The sequence below is a fragment of the Salmo salar genome, chromosome 13, assembly GCF_965601325.2.
Source record: "Salmo salar chromosome 13, fSalSal1, whole genome shotgun sequence".
In the NCBI taxonomy this organism is placed as follows: domain Eukaryota; kingdom Metazoa; phylum Chordata; class Actinopteri; order Salmoniformes; family Salmonidae; genus Salmo; species Salmo salar.
The window spans coordinates 41,603,970-41,626,713 of NC_138303.1; the positions used below are offsets into that span (position 1 = coordinate 41,603,970).

The window sequence follows — 22,744 nt, forward strand, 5'->3', positions numbered from 1 at the left end:
TCCTCGCCAGGCAAGGTGGACCATGTTTTTCACCCGTTTTGTGTTTACCCTCTCTTACAGACCAGGTTCCCAGAACGTTAAGGCAGACGCATTGTCCTGGCTGTATGTCACAGAGGAGCGGTCCATGGATCCCACTCCCTTCATCCCAGCCTCTTGTTTGGTGGCACCGGTAGTATGGGAGCTGGACGCGGACATTGAGCGGGCGTCACGTGCAGAGCCCGTTCCCTCTCAGTGTCCAGCTGGGCGTCTGTACGTTCCGTCTGCTGTCCGCGACCGATTGATCTATTGGGCTCACACGTTACCCTCCTCTGGTCATCCTGGGATTGGTCGGACGATGCGCTGTCTTAGTGGGAGGTACTGGTGGCCAACCTTAGCTAAGGGCGTGAGGGTTTATGTTTCCTCCTGCTCAGTGTGCGCCCAGTGCAAGGCTCCTAGACACCTACCCAGAGGTAAGTTACAACCCTTACCCGTTCCACAACGGCCGTGGTCGCACTTGTCGGTGGATTTTATAACCGATCTTCCACCTTCACAAGGTAACACCACGATCCTGGTCGTTGTGGATCGGTTTTCTAAGTCCTGTCGTCTCCTTCCTTTGCCCAGTCTCCCCATGGCCCTACAAACTGCGGAGGCTCAGTTTACACACGTCTTTCGGCACTACGGGGTGCCTGAGGATATAGTGTCTGATCGGGGTCCCCAGTTCACGTCAAGGGTCTGGAAGGCGTTCATGGAGCATCTGGGGGTCTCGGTCAGCCTTACCTGGAGAGGGTGAACTAGGATGTGGGTAGGTTTCTGAGGTCTTATTGCCAGGACCGGCCAGGGGAGTGGGCGGCGTTCGTGCCTTGGGCAGAGATGGCTCAGAACTCGCTCCGCCACTCCTCCACTAACCTCTCTCCCTTTCAGTGCGTGTTGGGGTATCAGCCGGTTCTGGCCCCTTGGCCGTTCGATGTGTCTCTCCTCAGGCCGGTGCTGGCTGGTCCGCTCCAGGAGGCTGAGGTGCGGAAGGTTCCTCCGCCCTCTCTGGACATTGAGGAGGCCCCAGCATACTCCGTTCGATCCATCCTGGATTAGAGACGTCGGGCGAGGGGCCTTCAGTACCTCGTGGATTGGGGAGGGGTATGGTCTGGAGGAGAGATGCTGGGTTCTGGTGGAGGATGTGTTAGATCCTTCCCTGCTGCGAGAGTTCCATCGTCTCCATCTGGATCGCCCTGCACCTCGTCCGGGTCGTCACCGAGGCCGGTGTCGACTCGCTGCTGGGGCCGCGCGTCGGGGGGGTACTGTCACGACTTCTGCCGAAGTCGATGCCCCTCCTTGTTCGAGTGGTGGTCGACGTCACCGGTCTTCTAGCCATCACTGATCCATTTTTCATTATCCATTGGTTTTGTCTTGTTTTCACACACCTGTTTCCAATCTTATTCATTACCTGTTGTGTATTTAACCCTCTGTTTCCCCTCATGTCCTTGTCCGAGATTGTTTGTATGTTATTTTGTGTCGTGTATTTTGTAGTAGTGAGCTACGTGTATTGTTGCCCATGTTATTTTATGTACATTTTGGTTTTGGAGTTCGTTGTTTACTATTTTATTAAAACAACTCCAGTGATACCAAGTTGGTTTCTCCTGCGCCTGACTTCCCTGCCACCTACACACGTCGATGACATATCTAAAACATTTTCCTTAAAGTATAATCTTTGGAGTTTACTAATGTTACTCTCCCCACAACAACAAAATAATGAAATGCATGCAATCGAAATCAGTGCTTGACTTGGGATGAAAAATGTGCAGGAGCGGTCTTTTTTCAACTCGGTCCATTAGACTATGTTCACAGAAATTCCAGAATGACATTATGCTATAGAGACCCCTTATTATTCACTGTTAAGTGTTCATACACATTTTGACAACGGATGATTTTTTTAAATGGAATATCTACATACAGTTGAAGTCGGAAGTTTACATACACCTTAGCCAAATACATTTAAACTCAGTTTTTCACAATTCCTGACATTTAATCCTCGTAAAAATTCCCTGTCTTAGGTCAGTTAGGATCACCACTTTATTTTAAGAATGTGAAATGTCAGAATAATAGTAGTGATTTATTTCAGCTTTTTATTTTTTTCATCACATTCCCAGTGGGTCAGAAGTTTACATCTCGTACAACGCTGTGTACTCCCTTCACAAAACAGCTCAATCTGTCTCTAACCAGAACAGAAAGAGGAATGGGAGGCCCCGGTGCACAACTGAGCAAGAGGACAAGTATATTAGAGTGTTTAGTTTGAGAAACAGATGCCTCACAAGTCCTCAACTGGCAGCTTCATTAAATAGTACCCACAAAACACCAGTCTTAATGTCAACAGTGAAAAGGTGACTCCGGGATGCTGGCCTTCTAGGCAAAGTTGCAAAGAAAAAGCCATATCTCAGACTGGCCAATAAAAATAAAATATTAATATGGACAAAAGAACACAGACACTGGACAGAGGAACTCTGCCTAGAAGGCCAGCATCCCGGAGTCGCCTCTTTACTGTTGACGTTGAGACTGGTGATTTGCGGGTACTATTTAATGAAGCTTCCAGTTGAGGACTTGCGAGGCGTCTGTTTCTCAAACTAGACGCAAATGTACTTGTCCTCTTGCACAGTTGTGCACCAGGGCCTCCCACTCCTCTTTCTATTCTGGTCAGAGCCAGTTTGCGCTGTTTTGTGAAGGGAGTAGTACACAGCGTTGTACGGGATCTTCAGTTTCTTGGCAATTTCTCGCATGGAATAGCTTTCATTTCTCAGAGCAAGAATAGACTGATGAGTTTCAGAAGAAAGTTCTTTGTTTCTCGCCATTTTGAGCCTTTAATCAAACCCACGAATGCTGATGCTCTAGATACTCAACTAGTCTAAAGAAGGCCAGTGCTTCTTTAATCAGAACAACAGTTTTAAGCTGTGCTAACATAATTGCAAAAGAGTTTTCTAATGATCAATTAGCCTTTTAAAATGATAAACTTGGATTAGCTAACATAATGTGCCATTGGAACACAGGAGTGATGGTTGCTGATAATGGGTCTCTGTACGCCTATGTAGATATTCCATAAAATAATCAGCCGTTTCCAGTTACAATAGTCATTTACAATATTAACAATGTCTACACTGTATTTCTGATCAATTTGATCTTATTTTAATGGACAAAAAATGTGCTTTTCTTTCAAAAGCAAGGACATTTCTAAGTGACCCCAAACTTTTGAATGGTAGTGTTTTTGCACAAAATAAACAGGCATAAACGGGCTAAAACAGCATACATAGGGTAATAAAACTATTTCAGATCATAATTAATAATTAATCATCACAAACTCCATTCTTGAGGTTACGTTTGCAAAGAATGGCCCTGCCTGCATGCTTTGGCTACAGTAGCAGGAGTGATTTGGCATGTCTCCATGGAATTCAATGAGGGACAGTCTATGTATTGTTCAGGCCACTCACTCACAACTGAAAGAAAGTAGCTCACAGGCTATTAGTCCCTCAAAATTGTACCATCAGCTTCTGAGGAGAATATTCATTCTTTTTAGTTTGGTTTGGGATCCTTCTGCTTAATTCACACTCCCGGACAGACAGAAAAGGATTAGTTAGTCATTAGTTAGTAATTTTGAACTATAGCCTACAGCTGTATCTTGTCAGCTTGGCATTGATAATGAGTATCACTGATCATGTATTTTTTTCACTTGATTGGGCCACTAAAACAAACTAAATTAATGCTGATATTGGTTTTGTCTTCACTCCTAAGTCTGGATCAATTGCTATTTTCTGGAGCAGCACCTCTGTTTTGATTGCCTGTTATCAACTTCCAATTGATCTATGAAAGCCAAACAATTGCCTTATGGTGGCAAGTCCATGGACGATGATCCACATTGATTAGGTTATACAGCACTTTGTCTGTCTTGATTAACAGTGCTCCCCTGTTAGGATCATTATATATACAAAAGTGTTAAGCGGCACGACACAGGGGAACCCAAGAGCAGACTCAGATGAGGAAACAGATGAATTAATCAAATTATTTATTGTTACACAGAGAGATATGGAGCGCAGATCCGGGTTGGAGTTAGCTGAGTAGAACAGGGTAAACAGGTGCTGAGGGGAATCCAAGGTAGTGGTGGTGAGTAAAATCCAGAGCAAGGTAGTTGAGATGTGGAACAGGAGACAGCAGCTAGAGACAGAGCGGTAACTGTGATGAGAGGATAAACGGTGTCAGGCAGGGAACCAGGCACAGCGAAGTAACAGGATCTTGAATAATCATAAATGGCTATAATCATGAACTGACTGAGCAGAGATTACAATCTGGCAGAGTGGAAGTGGCACGACTGAGTATTTGTAGAGGTCTTGATTATGGAATGAGTTGCAGCTGGTAGGGATCTGCTCTGACTCCAGCACACCTGTCTCCAACCACACAATCACATAGGGAGAGGGAGAGAGTGTTCAGGGGGAGTAACTGCAAGTCAAGAAGACACCGGATGAACACCAGAGGGCATAGCAGAAGCAGATGTGACACAAAAGTATGTAGACACTCCTTCAAATTACTGTATTCAGCTATTTCAGCCACACCCGTTGCTGACAGGTGTATAAATTCGAGCACACAGCTATGCAATCTCCATAGACAAACATTGGCAGTTGAATGGCCTTACTGAAGAGCTCAGTGACTTTCTATGTGGCTTCGTCATAGGATGCCACCTTTCCAACAAGTCAGTTTGTAACATTTCTGCCCTGCTAGAGCTGCCTCGGTCAACTGTAAGTGCTATTATTGTGGAGTGGAAATGTCTAGGAGCAACAATGTCGACACAGAACAGGACCACCGAGTGCAACACCCAATACCAAGTTCCAAACTACTTCTCGAAGCAATGTTGGCACAATAACTGTCGGGAGCTTCATGAAATGGGTTTCCATGGCCGAGCAGCAGCACAGAAGCCTAAGATCACCATGCCAAGGTTCGCCTGGAGTGGTGTCAAGCTCGTCGCCATTGGACTCTGGAGCAGTGGAAGCGTGTTCTTTGGAGTGATGAATCACACCCCACCATCTGCCAGTTCAACAGATGAATCTGGGTTTGGCAGATGCCAGGGGAACGCTACCTGCCCAAATGCATAGTGCCAACTATAGAGTTTGGTGGAGGAGGAATAATGTCTCTGGGGCTGTTTTTCGTGGTTCGGGCTAGACCCTTTAGTTCTAGTGAAGGGAAATCTTAACGTTACAGCATACAATTACATTCTATACGATTCTGTACTTCCAACTTTGTGGCAACAGTTTGGGGAAGGCCCTTTCCTGTTTCAGCATGACAATGCCCCAGTGCACAAAGCGAGATCCATCCGGAAATGACTTGTCGAGATCGGTGTGGAAGAACTTGACAGGCCTGCACGGAGCCCTGACCTCAACCCCATCGAACACCTTTGGGATTAATTGGAATGCCAACTGCGAGCCAGGCCTAATCGCCCAACATCAGTGCCCGACCTCACTAACGCTCTTGTGGCTGAGTCCCGGCAGCAATGTTCCAACATCCTAGTGGAAATCCTTCCCAGAAGAGTGGAGGCTGTTATATCAGCAATGGGGGTACCAACACCATATAAATGCCCATGATTTTGGAATGAGATGTTTGATGAGCAGGTGTTCACATACCTTTGGTCATGTAGTGTATAATGTTATGTTATGTCAATGATTTTAAAATGAATCCAGCTTTCAGGCCAAATAAGAAAAACAACTCTACATTATCATAGACTTCTTTGGCGGTATGCTGTCATCTAACTTTTGGCTTATTTTAAACTTGTTTTGTTCACAATCATATTGGTCATGAGCTGTTCTTTCTGTCATATTAAGTAACTGAATCCAGTAACCTAAATAAAACACTGTAAAAGAAAGCTGTGTTTAAGCTGTATAACAGCTTAATATGAAAGTAGGTAGTTATTGTGTGTCAGTCATTTGGACTACTGCCCCACCAAGCAAACAAGCAATGCTTCCAATGGTTTCACATATCCTACGTTCGCATCCTGTCGTATCCTAACCTATTAGTCATTACCACACTCTGCAGTTTCTCATGGGCTCTTTGAGGTTTCCAGCAATGTCATCAAAATCTGTCTGATAAAGCAAAGCTTATCATCATGTTCTCATTTGAAAATCTCCAGACAGAATTCATGACATTAGCATGAGTACATCAGAGATGCTCTGACAGTTGACAGAGTGTTATTGCTGTAGTTGTGTGTTTGGCATTCAAATAGATCCCTTTTTTATTAGTAAGAGATAGCCCCACCCCTTTAAGAACAGGGCTAAACTCTTATCTATATATACTTAGTTTAGCAGTTTGCAAAGCAGTAAGTCAATCTCCAATTTGCTCCCAGCAGTAGCTGGAATATTACAGACAGACTAGTAAACTCACCAAAGGAGTTGGCATAAGGTAAGACATAGCCTCAAATACTTTTAGCTTTGTTTCGATTGTCATTGGTTTATTGTTGCTTCTCTATAGCCATTAAATGTGAACATATAGTATGCTATTCTTCTTATGTTGTATCTATTAGCTTTGCTTCAAATGTTATTTGTTTATTCAAGATGAGTAGCGTATTTTATTGGTATACATCATAACATTTGAATTCATCTCACGCTGTTGTTGGAAGCTATTTGGAAGCTACTGTATACTATTTTGATGCAAGAATGGAGTATCTCATCACATCATTAACCTTAGGAACAAATGCACAAACACTGACAAACAGTTTCTTCTGCAGGTTTCATCTGTGATCAAGATGGGCAATGAGCATTCCAAAAACAAAGGACATACCGAAGATAAGGTATTGATGAGAAAAGCCAAACTTTACAGCATGCTTCTCTTACTTTGAATGTTGGAATACAGGGGCAAGAAGGCTAGTTCAGGGGCGGAATAGGCATCTGGCATTTTGGGCAAATACCAGATGAGCTGGTCCATTTTTTGCCTAGTGGGCCTGTCTAACTTAAGTTTACTTTTAGCAAAATGATGATGATCTGGCTAATAATGGGCCAGTATGGGGGTTTAGAGGAAAAAGTGGGTTGGTGTTGGGACCTCAAGGGAAAAAAATGGAACAGTGTGTTAGCAATGCCAGGGCCGATTTCTGGTCCCAGTCCACCCCTGGAAGTGTTTACTGTCTAATATTAGCAGTTTCAAGATACAGACAGTAATTTAATAGGGATATTACAAGTCCACATACATCTAATACTATATAATTGATGGGCCGTACAAAATTGAGTAATGATGAAAGTGATGTGATGAAAACAATGATGGCAAGAGAAACTGATATCAACAATCTTTCTTCTTATAGTCCGAGCAGGCTCTGGACAAGCACCCGGAAGGAGAAGTGAATAGCCATGCTGTAAGCATCTCGTACGATGGCCTGGAGAAAAGTGGTAAGTGCCCAGTACACAAGGCCATTATTACATCCACTAATATATGGCTTTGAGTGGTTTGGTAGCCATTTATCCTGTTGTCACCTGATTGTTACCCCATGGTCAATACCCTAAACTTTGGGCCCAACTGGTTGCAACACCTCGCTCGGTCTATAATGCTAGTTATTCATTTACAGCTCCAATGGGATGATATGACAGTGACAGTATGTCACTTGTAATCAATCTTGAATTGTTGGATTAGTCTGGATCAATTTACAAGTCTCTCTTAATTCTCTGTAAATACAGCAGTCGGTCAGTGCTACTGGGTGGTGTTCAATGTTAACTCTAGGCGTAGCCTTGAACATAGATAGATCAAACATCTGTTCATCCTCTATGTGTATATTGTCTCACTGGATCAACAGTCAGGTACAAGGATTTTCAGGGCAAGTCCATATGTATTTTCTCCAAACGCGATAATATTGATATTGGTCGTCAAGGGGCGGCAGGTAACCTCGAGGTTTGAGCGTTGGGCCAGTCACCCAAAGGTGCCAGTTCGAATATCGGAGCTGACTAGGTGAAAAATCTGTCGCTGTGCCCTTGAGCAAGGCACTTAAACCTAATTGCTCAGGGGGAGTTGGGATATGAAGCAACACATGTCCATTACATACTTGTGTGTGACAGGACAAATATAAGCACCCCCAAAAATATTATTTGATATCAGCAAATAAGACACTAAAGCCACTGTTTCTAGAACAGGTTGTGTTTGTTTCACACGACTAGACTATATGTCTCTAGTAGCACATTAGTTTTACATACAGAGCAAGGGAAGGTTTTGCTTGCATTGCATTTAGGGTAATGACCTTAGTACTGCATTGATTAGTCATAAGGGTAGTATCAATAGAAAACACATTTGGTAAAGTTGCATGCTATTTAAAAACACATACTCCCATTTTCTTCAAAATTACATATTGCCAGACATCCGATAGATTGATCAAAGCCAGTTATTACCAACCTGATCCTTGTGTACAAATGATGAATCATAGCAAATAACTTTCTATTTCCTGTCACACCACACCAAGTAACCTATCTCTTGCAGATACCAGTGAAGCAGCTGTGGAGCAGAACAGTCAGCCTTCCTCACTGCCTCCCGCTAAAGAGCCAGGTATAGTGGAGGCAAACGGCAGTGGTTGTGCGCCTGTGGGGGTGGAACAGGAGCCTGTCATTGAGAATGTTCCAGAAACGGAAGCAGAGACTGCTAAGGCGAAAACCATACCGGAACCAAACCACCAAAAGAAGGAGCCCAAGGAGAGTTCAAAAGAAAGAGTTAACGTATTTGACAACCTCTTCAAGAAGAAAGCTACACCTCAACCCAACCCTGATCCAGCCCCTGAAAAGGAGGAGCCCATAAAGGAGAAAACTGTGGAGGAGAGTAAGAGTTCCCCGGAAGTCCCTGTAACGGTGATCAATGGGATCCACACTGTAAGTATCTAATCAGTAGTCCCTTCAAATTGGGTTGGCATAAGTTCCATTTCAACTTTACTCAGTGTAGTGATCATTGATTAATGATCATCAACTCCTAACTTGAGATGTTCATATATCTACATCTAAATGATTTTGGTTATTCCAATGTAGTTAACTAAGGATATAGCCACTATAATGTGAGTTGTACTTTGAATTGGTAACATTAACTTACAATAATATTGCATCTGTTGTGTGAACATCAACACGTCATTCTTCACTTTCCAGTGTTTAACAAAACACATTACAAATCTAACAAAAATTCTTATTGATTCAAAGGAGAAAAGTGAAGTCTTGATGGCTGCACATTTGTTTCCAAAGCAACTGGCAGTCAGATTCTCATTTCCGGAGGCAGAGCCTGAACTTTCATCACTGCTGGATTTTCTTACGGCAGACATCATTCAAATCACCACTGAAAGATCTGAAGAGCAGCCTACGGAGGAAAGTGTCAGCCCACCTGAAGAGGAGACAACAGAACCGGTCTTTGGTGAAGAACCCACAGAGGATACAACTGTGGAGAAGAGCCCCGTACCCAAAGAAGAGCTGGAGGAAATTGCAGATGAACTTGAAAATGAAGCTGCAATATACTCAGCAATCGCTGCAGAACTAGAAGAGCTGGAAGAAATTGCAGATGTTCTTGAAAATGAAGCTGCTGTAGACTCAGCAATCGCTGAAGAGCTGGAAGAAATTGCAGATGTTCTTGAAAATGAAGCTGCTATATACTCAGCAATCGCTGAAGAACTAGAAGAGCTGGAAGAAATTGCAGATGTTCTTGAAGATGTAGCTGCTATAGAGTCAGAAGAACTTGAATCTAGCCCCAGTGCTAAAGAGACGACTGAGAAAAACAAGAAGAACGATGAAGGGAAAGAAACAAGCGACTTATCATCGAGGTTGCTCGTTCAGCTGCAATCCGCATGTATGAAAATCATTAAAGAATCGGTATATAGCCCTGTCCGTGTCTGTACTGAGGTGTCTGCAGAGGGCTGCGGCACTATTAACATTACACTTAAGGTCAGTCTGAGGCAGAGAGGGGATTTGAAATGCGAGGAGGAGACTTCCGCTGAAACAGCATTTGATATGGAGTGATTTACAGCTGAGGAGCAGGATCCTCCTCAAAGAATCTAAATTCCGTGAATAAATTATTTGACACTGTGAATACCTACAAAAGGAGACTAATTGCAGTACTAGTATTATAATTGTTTTACTAATCTGACATGGTTATATGATTGTATGGTTTATTATACTGAACAAAAATATAAACGCAACATGTAAAGTTTTGGTCCCATGTTTCATGAGCTGAAATAAAAGATCCCAGAAATCTGCCTCACAACCGCAGACCACCTCTATGGCGACATGTGGGCGAGCGGTTTGCTGATGTCGACATTGTGAACAGAGTGCCCCATGGCGGCGTTGGGGCTATGGTATGTTTTGTTTACATCCCTGCAAGTGAGCATTTCTCCTTTGCCAAGATAATCCATACACCAGACAGGTGTGGCATATCAAGAAAGCATGATCATTACACAGATGCATGTTGTGCTGGGGACAATAAAAGGCCACTCTAAAATGTGCAGATTTGTCACACAACACAATGCCACAGATGTCTCGTGTTTTGAGGGAGCGAGCAATTGTCATTTTGACTGCAGGAATGTCCACCAGAGATGTTGCCAGAGAATTGAATGTTCGTTTCTCCACCATAAGCATTCTCCAACGTTGTTTTTGAGAATATGACAGTACATCCAACTGGCCTCTCAACCGCAGGCCACGTGTAACCACGCCAGCCCAGGACCTCCACATCTGGCTTCTTCACCTTCGGGATCGTCTGAGATCAGCCACAGCTAATGAAACTGTGGATTTGCACAACAAAAGTATATCTGCACAAACTGTCTGCACAGAAACCGTCTCGGGGATGCTCATCTGAGTGCTTGCCGTTCTCCCCAGGGTCTCGTCGTCCTCCTCAGGGTCTTGACCTGACTGCAGTTCGGTTTTGTAACCGACTTCAGTGGGAAAATACTCACCTACGATGGCTACTGGCACGCTGGAGAAGTGTGCTCTTCCCCCGATGGATCCTGGTTTCAACTGTACAGGGCAAATGACAGACAGCGTGTATGGCATCATGTGGGTGAGTGGTTTGCTCATGTCAACGTTTTGAACAGAATGTCCCATGGTGGCGGTGGGGTTATGGTATGGGCAGGCATAAGCTACGGACAATGAACACAATTGTATTTCATTGATGGAAATTTGTATGCACAGAGATACCGTGATGAGATCCTGAGGCCCATTGTCGTGCCATTCATCTGCCACCATCACCTCATGTTTCAGCATGATAATGCGCACGGAGCTGTACACAATTCCTGAAATCTGCAAATCTCTATGGCCTGCATACTCACCAGACATGTAACCCATTGAGCAAGTTTGGGATGCTCAGGATCAACAACATTCCACAGACCACAATCAATAGCCAGATAAACTCTATGCGAAGGAGATGTGTGAGGCAAATGATGCCCACACCAGATACTGACTGGTTTCCAATCCATACGCATACCTTTTTTAAAAGGTATCTGTGACCAACAGATGCATATCTGTATTCCTAGTCATGGAATCCATAGATTAGGGCCTAATTAATCTATTTCAATTGACTGATTTCCTTATATGAACTGTAACTCAGTAAAATCTTTGAAAATGTTGCATGTTGGGCTTTATATTTATGTTGTGTTCAGTATATTTTATCTTAGCTGTGATCTTTGCAATTAAATTATTTTAAACTTTCGTTCAAAGTCTGGTTTATTTTTCAATGAATCGTGTTAATGTTTTACTTGTACACAGCAAATTGTTCAGTGTTACCTGGTGTTGATTTTTCAGTGTAACATTTCTAGTGTTCATTCAGGTGTTATTAAATGAACTCTGTAAGTGTTAAATTAACACTCATTGGTGTAAATTAACCCCAGTGTTGGTGTTTAAAGCCAGTGTTCAGCAAAAACCATGCCCATCATTATCATATTTCCCAGCATGCTCTATTGCATGTTGATTCATTAAATTGTTTGTTTCCATATCTATGTACATTGATTGATTAATTAATCTTATTCTACTCAAATATAAATAACATATATTTTTCCCTGTACATGAATCCCATACATGAATCCCGAGCAGACAAGGTGAAAAATCAGTCGATGTGTCCTTGAGCAAGGCACTTAATCCTAATTGCACCTGTAAATCGCTCTGGATAAGAGCATCTGCTAAATGACAAAAACATACATGTAAAATAAAAAATATATCTCCACTCTTGCTGGAGTGCAATAGGAATTACAAATCACTTTGCAAGCCATCATAATGTGAATTGCAGGCCTGAAAACCTTGAGTTCAAGGCCACTGTACTAGGGTCAAACTAGGACCTCAAAATAAGGCCTTATTAAATACTTGTTGTATCGTGTTAAATAATTACATTTTAATGCTAACATATTCAATCAGGATCTCACTTGGTGAAGGCCACAGGACTGAAAATGGATTATTACAACAACCATGCCTGTCACTAAAAAATACAGTCATGTGTGGTAGCTCTATAATTCACTTGAAAAGCAATGCACTCTGGGAAATATGCAAGTCAGGCTTTACACTAAGCTGTGTGTTAATTAAACACTGACAAGTGTAGACCCATATATAAACTGGACCAGTGTTACATTTAACACTGCAGAATTTGCTGTGTATCTGCCCCATGTACATAAACATTCTCTCTGCTTCCGCACGGCAGCGGTACTGGAGAATCAAGTCCGACACCAAAAGTCTCCTGAACAGCTTCTATCCCCAAGCCATAAGACAGTCAATGTAGCCATTTTTTTGGTTGCTATTTATCAATCTGCATTGACCCTTCTATTTTATTGAATTTCTCGATTCTCTAGTCTCTATGCAAACTCTACACACACTCACACTGACACGCCAACACACACACACACAAACACACACACACACACACACACACACACACACACACACACACACACACACACAACAAGCACTGACTACACACACACACACTCTCATGCAATCATCATATGCGCTGTTGCTACACTGTTTAGCATAAATCCTGATGCGTAGTCACCTTACCCCTATACACATTTAACCGTACTACTCCAGTATCCCTGCACATTGTAAAAATGGTATTCGCACTGACCCAGGAACTGACCCTGTATATAGCTTACCCACTTTCTTGTGTTGTTATTTCTATTTCTCATGTGTTTTTTTGTTCTACTTGACTTTTTGTATTTATTTTTTATAGTACTACCGCATTGTCGGGAAGGAGCAAGCAAGTAAGGCATTTCACTGTACTAGTGCACGTGGCAATAAAAAACTTGAAACTTAAATTCAAATTCAACTCAGTTATTCTCATTGAATCTTTTCCTAACGTATAGATCCGTCTGGGGAGTTTATGTAAAAAAATATATATATATGAAAAGAAAATGGGAAAAAAAATGTATGAAATGTATGCATTCACTACTGTAAGTCGCTCTGGATAAGAGCGTCTGCTAAATGACTAAAATGTAAAAAATTTAAATGTAAGAGGGTGGGATGTGTTGAAATATTAGATAGAGTCAACTCATGTTCCTGTTGAATAGATAGTCTTGTTCAATGACTGGAGTGAAGCCCAGATAATGAAGGAGCATTGTTTCATTTAAACTAAGTCATATTACTGTAAGAAATATTCAATTAAAGGTATATATTGTTGGATAAGAATGGAGGATTTTCTTAGAATACCACAAAACAAGATATTTGAGTTTGCTGACATTTCTCAGAGGAAAGAGAGAGACAGAAGTCTCCAACATTGCTGAATATCAATGAGTATGTGTGTGTGTGTGGGGTGAGGGGACAGGCTATAATAAAAGGGTGATTGTTGATCGTGCCCCAAGTAGGCAGAGGCATGGTTGGAATTGTGCTCCCATCTCAAAGCTGCATCTAACAGACTCATTGCTTGCATATCAGCTCCAGTGCTCCACCACATTCACATTTCTGAGGGATAATTATTTGTGGTTGTCTATAGGAGCCACTTGATGAGGTAAAGGAGGATACAGAGACTTCAGTGAAGCCTCCCAACCCTAGTCCAGAGGCAGAGGAGGTCAAAGGCCCCGGAATTGGCGAGGAAAGAAATCACCTTGAGGAAAACCAAGAGGGTGAGAGTCAAACAGAAGATAATCCAGTTATGAACTTCTTTAAAACACTAGTAAGTCGATTTAAAAAAAAAAAAAAATTAATATGATTTGTGTTGTTCAAAGAATTGAAGAGTTGTTTTAATGGTAATGTCCATAAGTGAATAGATATGCACAAAATATGTGATTGCCTAATGGTTGTTTTTATAATACATTTAAAAGGAGTTTGTGGAAATGAGTGACATTGCTTCATAATCTGTAATCTTTGCCAAAATATTTCAAGCCTTTGTAAAAATTCATTGTGATACCACTATGAACACTATTGAAGAACCATAATTTATTTTGTATTGAAAAGGAAGATTCGTATAATGCTATCATAATTCCAAATATGCCTCTGAATAGCAAAACGTTTGGCCTATAATGCTTGATTTTGCTCCTAATCAACTAAATGAGAAAGCATGCTCCATCAGTGATGCCATTGTGTTTTAGACTGTATAGTGCTGTCAGTGATCTCGCTCATTGTGTGTGATAAATATGTGTAGAGTCAGCCTAAGGGCAATGAGGGCGTCTGTAAGAAAGAGAGACCCCGTCTTGGAGGAATGATTACACAGGCAGCTATTGTCATTTCTCTTCATCATGCCTTCTTTTGGAATTATGCCTCCATAAAGAGTTAACATAGCCCCAGCGCCATGCTAATCAAATCCTTTGAACATGCGGGAATGTGGTGGTCTTTTGTTCAGCCAGTAGTGTGAGCTCACAAGGGAGGCCTGTGCCATTGGAAGTTGAAATGCATGAAGATAGAGCGAGGGAAGGCCTACGCCATCTCCAGAGCACAATGGCTGTCACAATGAGAGAGCATGTACTGTATGTGCTTTGCCAGGGGCCTCTTTGTGTGCCATCAGTTAGACAGCCGTAGACGTCAATGGCTATATGACTAATTTAAAGACATTTAGGAAAATAGTCATTTCACTGTACCCTGTGACAGTAACTCTCTTATCAAAATAAACATTGCTGTTATCTTCTGTATGCATTGCATTTCATTTGAAAGAAAGAAATGAAACATCAACATACACTTAAATGCTAGATCTTTTCATAGGAAACAAAGGTTAGTCACAATTTTGACTGTCATCGAAGATTGTACGCAGACACACGTGACTCAATATATATATATATATATATATATATATATATATATATATATATATATATATATATATATATATATATATATGTCTTTGTTTTACCAAGGTGACTCCTACCAAAAAAAACAAGCAAGGAACTGCCACCCCTGATGTTACAAAAGACCAAGTAAGCATGTATTTTTATTTGAAACATAATACGTTATGCAAAAGCACTGAATCCCAGTTAATACAGATACAATTATGCACAGAGATCCTACAGTATAGTATACTGTATTCTATACTGAACAAAAAATATTTAAAGGCAACATGCAACAATTGATTTTGATTTTACTGAACTACAGTTCATATGAGGAAATCACTCAATTGAATTGAATAAATTAGGCCCTAATCTATGAATTTCACATTACTGGGAATACAGATATGCATCTGTTGGTCACAGATACCTTAAATTGGGCCTCACAATAAGCCTCAGGATTTGTGTTGTTTAAAGAATTGAAGAGTTGTTTTAATGGTAATGTCCATAAGTGAATAGATATGCACAAAATATGTGATTGCCTAATGGTTGTTTTATAATACATTTAAAAGGAGTTTGTGTAAATGAGTGACATTGCTTCATAAATCTGTAACCTTTGCCAAAATATTTCAAGCCTTTGTAAAAATGTATTGTGAAACCACTTCAAACAATCTTGAAGAACCATAATTTATTTGGTATTGAAAAGGAAGATTCATATAATGCTATCATAATTCCAAATATGCCTCTGAATAGCAAAACATTTGGCCTGTAATGCTTGATTATGCTCCTAATCAACTAAATAAAATAAAAGCATATTTTAGACTGTATAGTGCTGTCAGTGATCTCGCTCATTGTGTGTGATAAATATGTGTAGAGTCAGCCTAAGGGCAATGAGAGCGTCTCTAAGAAAGAGAGACCACGTCTTGAAGGAATGATTACACAGGCAGCTATTGTCTTTTTTCTTCTTCATGCCTTCTTTTGGAATCATGCCTCCATAAAAGAGTTAACATAGCCCCAGCGCTATGTTATTCTCCTTTTTGTGCATTCAAATTGCCATAGATAAAATGCAATTGGGTTATGCCTGCCCATACCATAGCCCCAACGCCACCATGGGGCACTCTGTTCATAATGTTTACATCAGCAAACCGCTCGCCCACACAACGCCGTACAGGTGGTCTGCGGTTGTGAGGCCGATTTGCACGTACTGCCAAATTCTCTAAATCAACGTTGGAGGCGGCTTATGGTAGAGAAATTAACATTATCTGGCAACAGCTCTGGTGGACATTTCTGCAGTAGTATGCCAGTTGCATCTGTGCCGTTGTGTTGTGTGACAATTTTTAGATTGGGCTTTTATTGTCCCCAGTACAAGATGCACCTGTGTAATAATCATGCTGTTTAATCAGCTTCTTGATTTGCCACAACTGTCAGGTGGATGGATTATCTTGGCAAAGGACAAATGCTCACTAACAGGAATGTAAACAAATTTGTGCACAAAATCTGAGATAAATAAGCTTTTTGTGTGTATGGAACATTTCTGGGATCTTTTATTTCATTTCATGAAACATGGGACCAACACTTTACATGTTGCGTTTTATATTTTTGTTCAGTGTATATTTAATGCTATACAATTATTTCCCTTTGGTAAAGTCATCTAAAATAATAATGGCAGCTTTTCATGCCTTAATTTACCTTCAGTAGAAAGAGAACATCTTTCTCATTGCTTACACCAACAAAGGTGAAAAAATAACAAGTGAAACACATCTCACTCTTATCATTTTCATCCCTTTGGTAACATGAGGCCTCATTCAACATTGCCGTTGTTAACATCTACACTTGCATCTACAGTTGCAACATATTAACCTACAGTGAGAGGCTTTTGGATGACTGTGATTGTAACTGTTATTGAATGCCGCAGAAAAAAAATAAAAAATCATCATATTGAATACCAAAAATGTCAAATACAGGCTGAGTTAAACAGACCAATGATTCTTGAGCCTTATTAAACAAGTATTTAGTAGTGTCAGTAGTCTGCCATAACTGGCATCCATCTTCTGTTGAAGGCCACAGCTGAGAATACATGTGCAGGCCAAGGGGCGTCTTACTCAGCTGTGGAGCCTGTTGCAAATAACCTTGGTAAAACCAGAACTAAAATCTTGCTTCATTTGTTCAGAAGTTCGATTCTTTACGTAGTCTGTCCACAAGAGATTAGTTGCCAAAGATGCCTCTTCGGGTCCTCTAATCAACCTGTTTAGACAGAAGGTACATGATCTCTTAGCAGAAACAGAATGGTGATTATTCTCCATATTACCAGCACTAACTATTGTTTGTTGTTGTCACAAAACAGTCACAGAAAGAGGCCCAACCAACAGCAACAACTACAGTGAGTACTGAATGAATGCATAATTAAATAAATACATAAATCATGTTTTGTGACCTATTAACTGGGTGTCGGTGATCAACTGTTCCTATTTTGCTTCCTTTTCCATTGTGCCTCTCGCTCGAATAGGCTGCACAAGTAGTGGATGCTCCAGCAGCAGCCAAAGGAGGAATGTCAATCCCACCACCCCCACCTCCAGCCCCAGCACCACCTAAGATGGAGGTTAAAGCAGAAATAGCAGCCCAACCTGGGACAAACAAACCAAAAAAAGAACCAAAGGATGCTTCCAAAGAACCAGAGGCCACCAAGTCGAAATCTGACAGCCCGTTCAGCAGACTTTTCAGCAGAAAGGTATGGCAATACTGGCACTGTAAGGCACTTAAACGGAATCTTTGGCAAATTGATAACTTTCCGTAAAAGAGAATAATATAATGTATGAATGTCTGTGTCAGATTGTAACAGTTTGATCTGAATTTGAGGCATTGCTAGGCCTCAAGTCTAAAATCAAGGTTAAATCAACAAGTGGAGCCAGTGCACCTGCCAAGCCTCCTGCAGTGGTAAATGACAATACAACATTCAGCCATTTTGAAACTAACAGAGTTAAGCTCACTGTGACATCCATCATTTCATATAACTGTATTAAAATCATTGCATCTTGTGGGTACACTACCTGCTATATCATACAGACTGCAGCCTTTTCTCTTGTGCAGAGCAGCAGTACAGAGACCAAACAGAGCAGTCCCTCAGAGCATTTGTGTAAATGTAGACATATCTTCATCATTCAAGTGACGTATTGTGACATTTCATGGAGTTTCATTGCTGATGTTTTTCTCAATGTGGAGTCAACACACCTAAGATAGTGCCGCAATCAGCTAGACTGCGGCATGGCTTGTGGAGAATGGGCTTAGGTCTGCATTCATTCATCATCCGTGAACATTAATAGCATCCCACAACATCAGAAATCCAACAATATATAGTTCAGTAATTTGAGCCCAAAGTAACAACTTATATAACAGCAGACCAAATATTGATTTCAGAAACTGAATTTGACTTTGATTTCCATTCCGACTGTGTGTTTGCGAATGCTTCTTTGTGTCTTTATTTGTTTGGTGAACTGTGCTTTTACAAACCTACCTGTGCCATGCCATGTTGCCCATTCAGTATAAAGCCCAGATAGTGTGTTATACGGCACATGTTCAGATCAACATCATTCTGCCGTCCACAGACAGTGGAACCAGTGGAGCCACAGCCAGTTGTTGAAGTACAGGTAGAAGTGGAGAACACTCTTGGCATACTCCATCCACCCTGTGCCGTCTTTTTCTCTTTCGGTCGGGTTGCATGGTCGAATTGGGTATTCACGCTATCAGTTATAATTGGTCTCATTCGTCTCATCAATAGGGCGGCCCTAAGGGGCAAAGTACATCACATCTCTTTTACAGTACCAGTTTTTGTTCCAGAGTATAGCTTTTCATCCCCCTCATGTCTTTCTTCTCTGTTTGGTGGGTTCTTTTCTGGTTCTTCCAGGTGGCTGATTAGTTGTTTTTTGCCTTTATACACACCTTAATCCTGAGAAGGGCTCATAACTACATTTTTCTCTTCTGCTGTTTCGATAAAGGAGATAGACGCCTCAAAGACGGCTACTCTGGAGGCCTCTGCCAAACCAGAACCACCACCGGCACCTGCACCGAAAGAGGGGAAGAAACCGGCTGTAGCCAAAACCTCCTTTTCTCTTTTCAAGCCCAAGGTAAGGCAGATATTCTACTTACATCCCACTTTGGTTCTCAACGGGAACTACACATGCTAGTTATTTTGGAAAGACAGGAAAATGTGCAAATGTGATAAACAATAACGGAATGATGTGAATTTGAGGACCTGCTAAACCAAATGGCTTCAAAAGTCCAGACGGCTTCAACAAGTGGAGTCCGACTCCTCAAGAAACCTTTCAAAGGGGTAAATGAGCATTCCTGACGGCCAGTGTGAAATTAACAAGAGTGATCTCACTGAGTTCAGCTTATGCTGGTACTACCATATTGAAATATCTTGCACAAATAGTGTACATTATTTGGTAGATCAATTGATATCTGTTGCATACACATTATCCAAAAACAGTTGGTTAGACTAGTGATAGTTTTCCATTTCTAATTTCTATAAATTATATCTTTACCAAACAGAACAATGCTCTCATTAATCTAGTCATTATTTCATTGCGTCAATTGTGCTCTTGTATTGTGCTAGTTAATGTATTAATGTGTGGGCTCAGCTTTACCTGGTGAGAGAAAGGAGGCAACGTCATAATACAGCTTTGGACCGAGTAATGGCTTTACGATTAACATTACATGATAAAAATGACACTCAGAAATGTATCTTTTCATTATTTGTCGTAATTCAATCAGGCTTCTGAGCCCAAAAAGGAAGCCCCAGCCCCAGCTGCAGAAGCCGTAGCTGGCCCAAGTGTGGCCAAGGAAGAACCAAAGGCCCCAGAGATCCCTGCTGTGGACAGCAAGCCAGCATCAGGACCCTCCGAGGGTGGAGACAATTCCCCCGTCCTCCCTAAGAGGCTGGAGAAGAGGAACTCCATCCACTTGTTCTTCAAAAACCTGGTAGGCTGAATTGGCAATTCCGCTCTTAATCAAATGTGCCACCACTAGATGGCCTCAGCAACTTATTATGACTGTGAGCCATTCTTTACAATGAAATGTCGAGAGATATTGCTTATGGAAAAGTAATGTGAGAAAATCTAATGTAGATTCTCATATAAAGTTCTACATTGATAAGTGAAAAAAACCTTTCCTTTCCTTGCAGGGGAAACGCCAGTCAGATGCAGGAGTACAAACAGAACCAGAGAAGACCAAATAAAAAGGAAACACCCCTTATTTGCCCCGCCCAAAAATAATCTGGAAATGAACTTTTGATTTGTTAGATACATCGTTTTTGATAATCTGATCGCACTATTGAAGGGATGGTGGTAAGAGCAAGTTCTTTGAGGGACAGAGGCTGTAACTGGTCTGGTCAAGTCTTTGTGGAGTATTTCAGAGTTGTTCTTTGTCATGGAGGTCAAATATATGTTTGGTTGAAAGGCTTGATAGGTAGAAAGAGGTGTGGTTAGTGACTTGTACTGGGAGAAACATCCATCTTCAGTTGCCTGTGCTGTTAAACTTAACCTCTCTCTCTATAAATTATGCAGCATTTACCCTTGCTTTGACAGATTAATGCACCTAATGATGTAATGCGATATATAACGTTTTGCTTCATTTTTTTTCACTTGGTGTAAAAATAGAACTAGTCTGAAAGAACTTGTGAAGTGCATACAACGGTTTCAGATAAGTTCATAGGATGGTTTGTAGAATAGATGCATAAAGCTCAGCTTGAGATAAAGAGGTACTATTGGAATATACTCAACATATATTGGAGGAGTGGGGGAAATTTTGATGTTTTGATTAATGATTAACACGTGCACTTTACAATGTCCTTTTTAACTTGGCAGGAACTGTACATGGATGCAAATATATAATTGATGAGAAATATCAAATATATGATACATAATATGTATTATATATACATATACCATTTATTATTATAATCATACACAGGGGGACATCACAATCGTTACGTTTGTTGGGCTGCACATATCACCTGGTAGTCTATAGAGCTAATACTGCATAGTCACGAATCAAAGCTGATTTACATTTTCGTAAGGGTTTTCCTAAGAATGGTGGTTAGTTTTCATGTGATTGAACTGTTTAACATACTGTATGTGTGCCTGTATGCAAACTGTTATAATTTTGGGGATCATGTCTGTTCATTTCTGCATCTATTGACGATATATAGAATCTGCAAATAGATTATTTCCTGTGCCAACCCTTCACAAATATATGATACCATAACATTATATGTGTCTTATTAAAATACTTTTTCTGTAACTGTTTAAAGAGAATACATGTGTAGAATATTTCTTTCCTTGTTTTTTCTATGTTTCAATTTAGGCCAACGTTGATCAAGAAGGAAATAAGAATACAAATATTTAGGGTTAACTTAAATAATTGCTCATGTTGTCATCAAACAGGATTACCAAGTGTTGCAATAACTGAAAAAGACATGACCCAACAAGTTAATCTTGCATGACTGAAGTAGGAAGCCAAGCTGTCTTACAGTATGTTTGAAGGCCACACCTCATTGAATAGATACAACTTGAAAACACTGAACAGCACCCTTGCTAATCACCCACCAACGGCTTTGATTGTTATGTCATTGGTCAGGTATTATTGTTATATGAGAGCCTGAGAGAGTGTGTATGTAAACTCCTCACAGGCAAATTATATTAGCAGCTGATCTGAAGGATTGTAAGGCTGCCTGTGATAGAGAAGTGACTCTCTAATCTTTTTAAAGTGCCCCATCATGGAGTCCTCTGTCTGTGGAGGAATGCGTTTTAGATAGCTGTGTCTGAGATCATCCACCATTAAGTGATGAGTCGGCGTCCCTGAAGGCACAACTCACACTGCTCTTTTGTTATCTGAAGCACTGTTCTTGCATTGCCCCCTGTAATCGCTGTGATCGCTTCAAATTGTGCATCAAAGAAATTGCCATGAAGTGGAAGGGAAAAGAGAGAGAGGGAGAGAGAGATAGATGGTGAGGGAGGCTACGGGTATGGTAGTACTGGACTAGACATTTTATTTGTTCCCATTGTCTGTCCTTTTCCCTGCTGATCATTTCATTTTTAAGAGGCAATATCACATTTTGCTTTGGCAGTAACAATATCATACTAATATGTCTGAGAGAACTGAGTTAATTCGTATTATTTTCAGAAGAGAAGTAGTAAAAGGTAGCACATGATGGACCAGGAGAAATACAGAAGCTATTTTCTAAATGTGCTTTGACTAACGACTTCAAACTACACAGATGGCTGTGTGGGAGTTTGAGACTTTTTGATAATGCATAAACTGATGCATCTGAACTTACTGTGACTCCACCTAAGCGGCAGTACATACTGTGCACACTCTTGAATATGCATAATGTCAGATATGGAACAGTTTTGCTCACTCATACTCATTTATTAATATACTCTTTGAAAACATGATGTTATCTAGAACCTAAAAGGCTTATTCAGCTATCCCCATAGGAGAACCATTCAAAAAAACTTTTGGGTTCCAGATCAAATCAAATCACATTTTATTGGTCACATACACATATTTACATTTACATTA

General features: G+C 41.0%; 1 protein-coding gene across 6 annotated transcripts; it reads left to right on the top strand.

Annotated features, from left to right (window-relative positions):
- The first annotated feature begins 6,120 nt into the window (after positions 1-6,120).
- LOC106567121 (uncharacterized) lies at positions 6,121-21,477 on the top strand. 6 transcript variants are annotated; one of them, XM_014136041.3, is made up of 13 exons: positions 6,121-6,402; positions 6,728-6,790; positions 7,295-7,379; positions 8,455-8,837; positions 13,906-14,085; positions 15,260-15,319; positions 17,511-17,546; positions 17,673-17,894; positions 18,023-18,100; positions 19,159-19,287; positions 19,413-19,493; positions 19,937-20,143; positions 20,346-21,477. In XM_014136041.3, exons 2-13 carry the CDS (start codon positions 6,746-6,748, stop codon positions 20,397-20,399), a joined length of 1,560 nt encoding a protein of 519 aa, XP_013991516.1. In that variant the 5' UTR covers positions 6,121-6,402; positions 6,728-6,745; the 3' UTR covers positions 20,400-21,477. The 6 variants fall into 6 exon arrangements, with proteins under 6 accessions (XP_013991516.1, XP_013991519.1, XP_013991518.1 ...); XM_014136044.3 differs by lacking the exon at positions 19,413-19,493; XM_014136043.3 differs by lacking the exon at positions 18,023-18,100.
- The last annotated feature ends 1,267 nt before the right edge of the window (positions 21,478-22,744 follow it).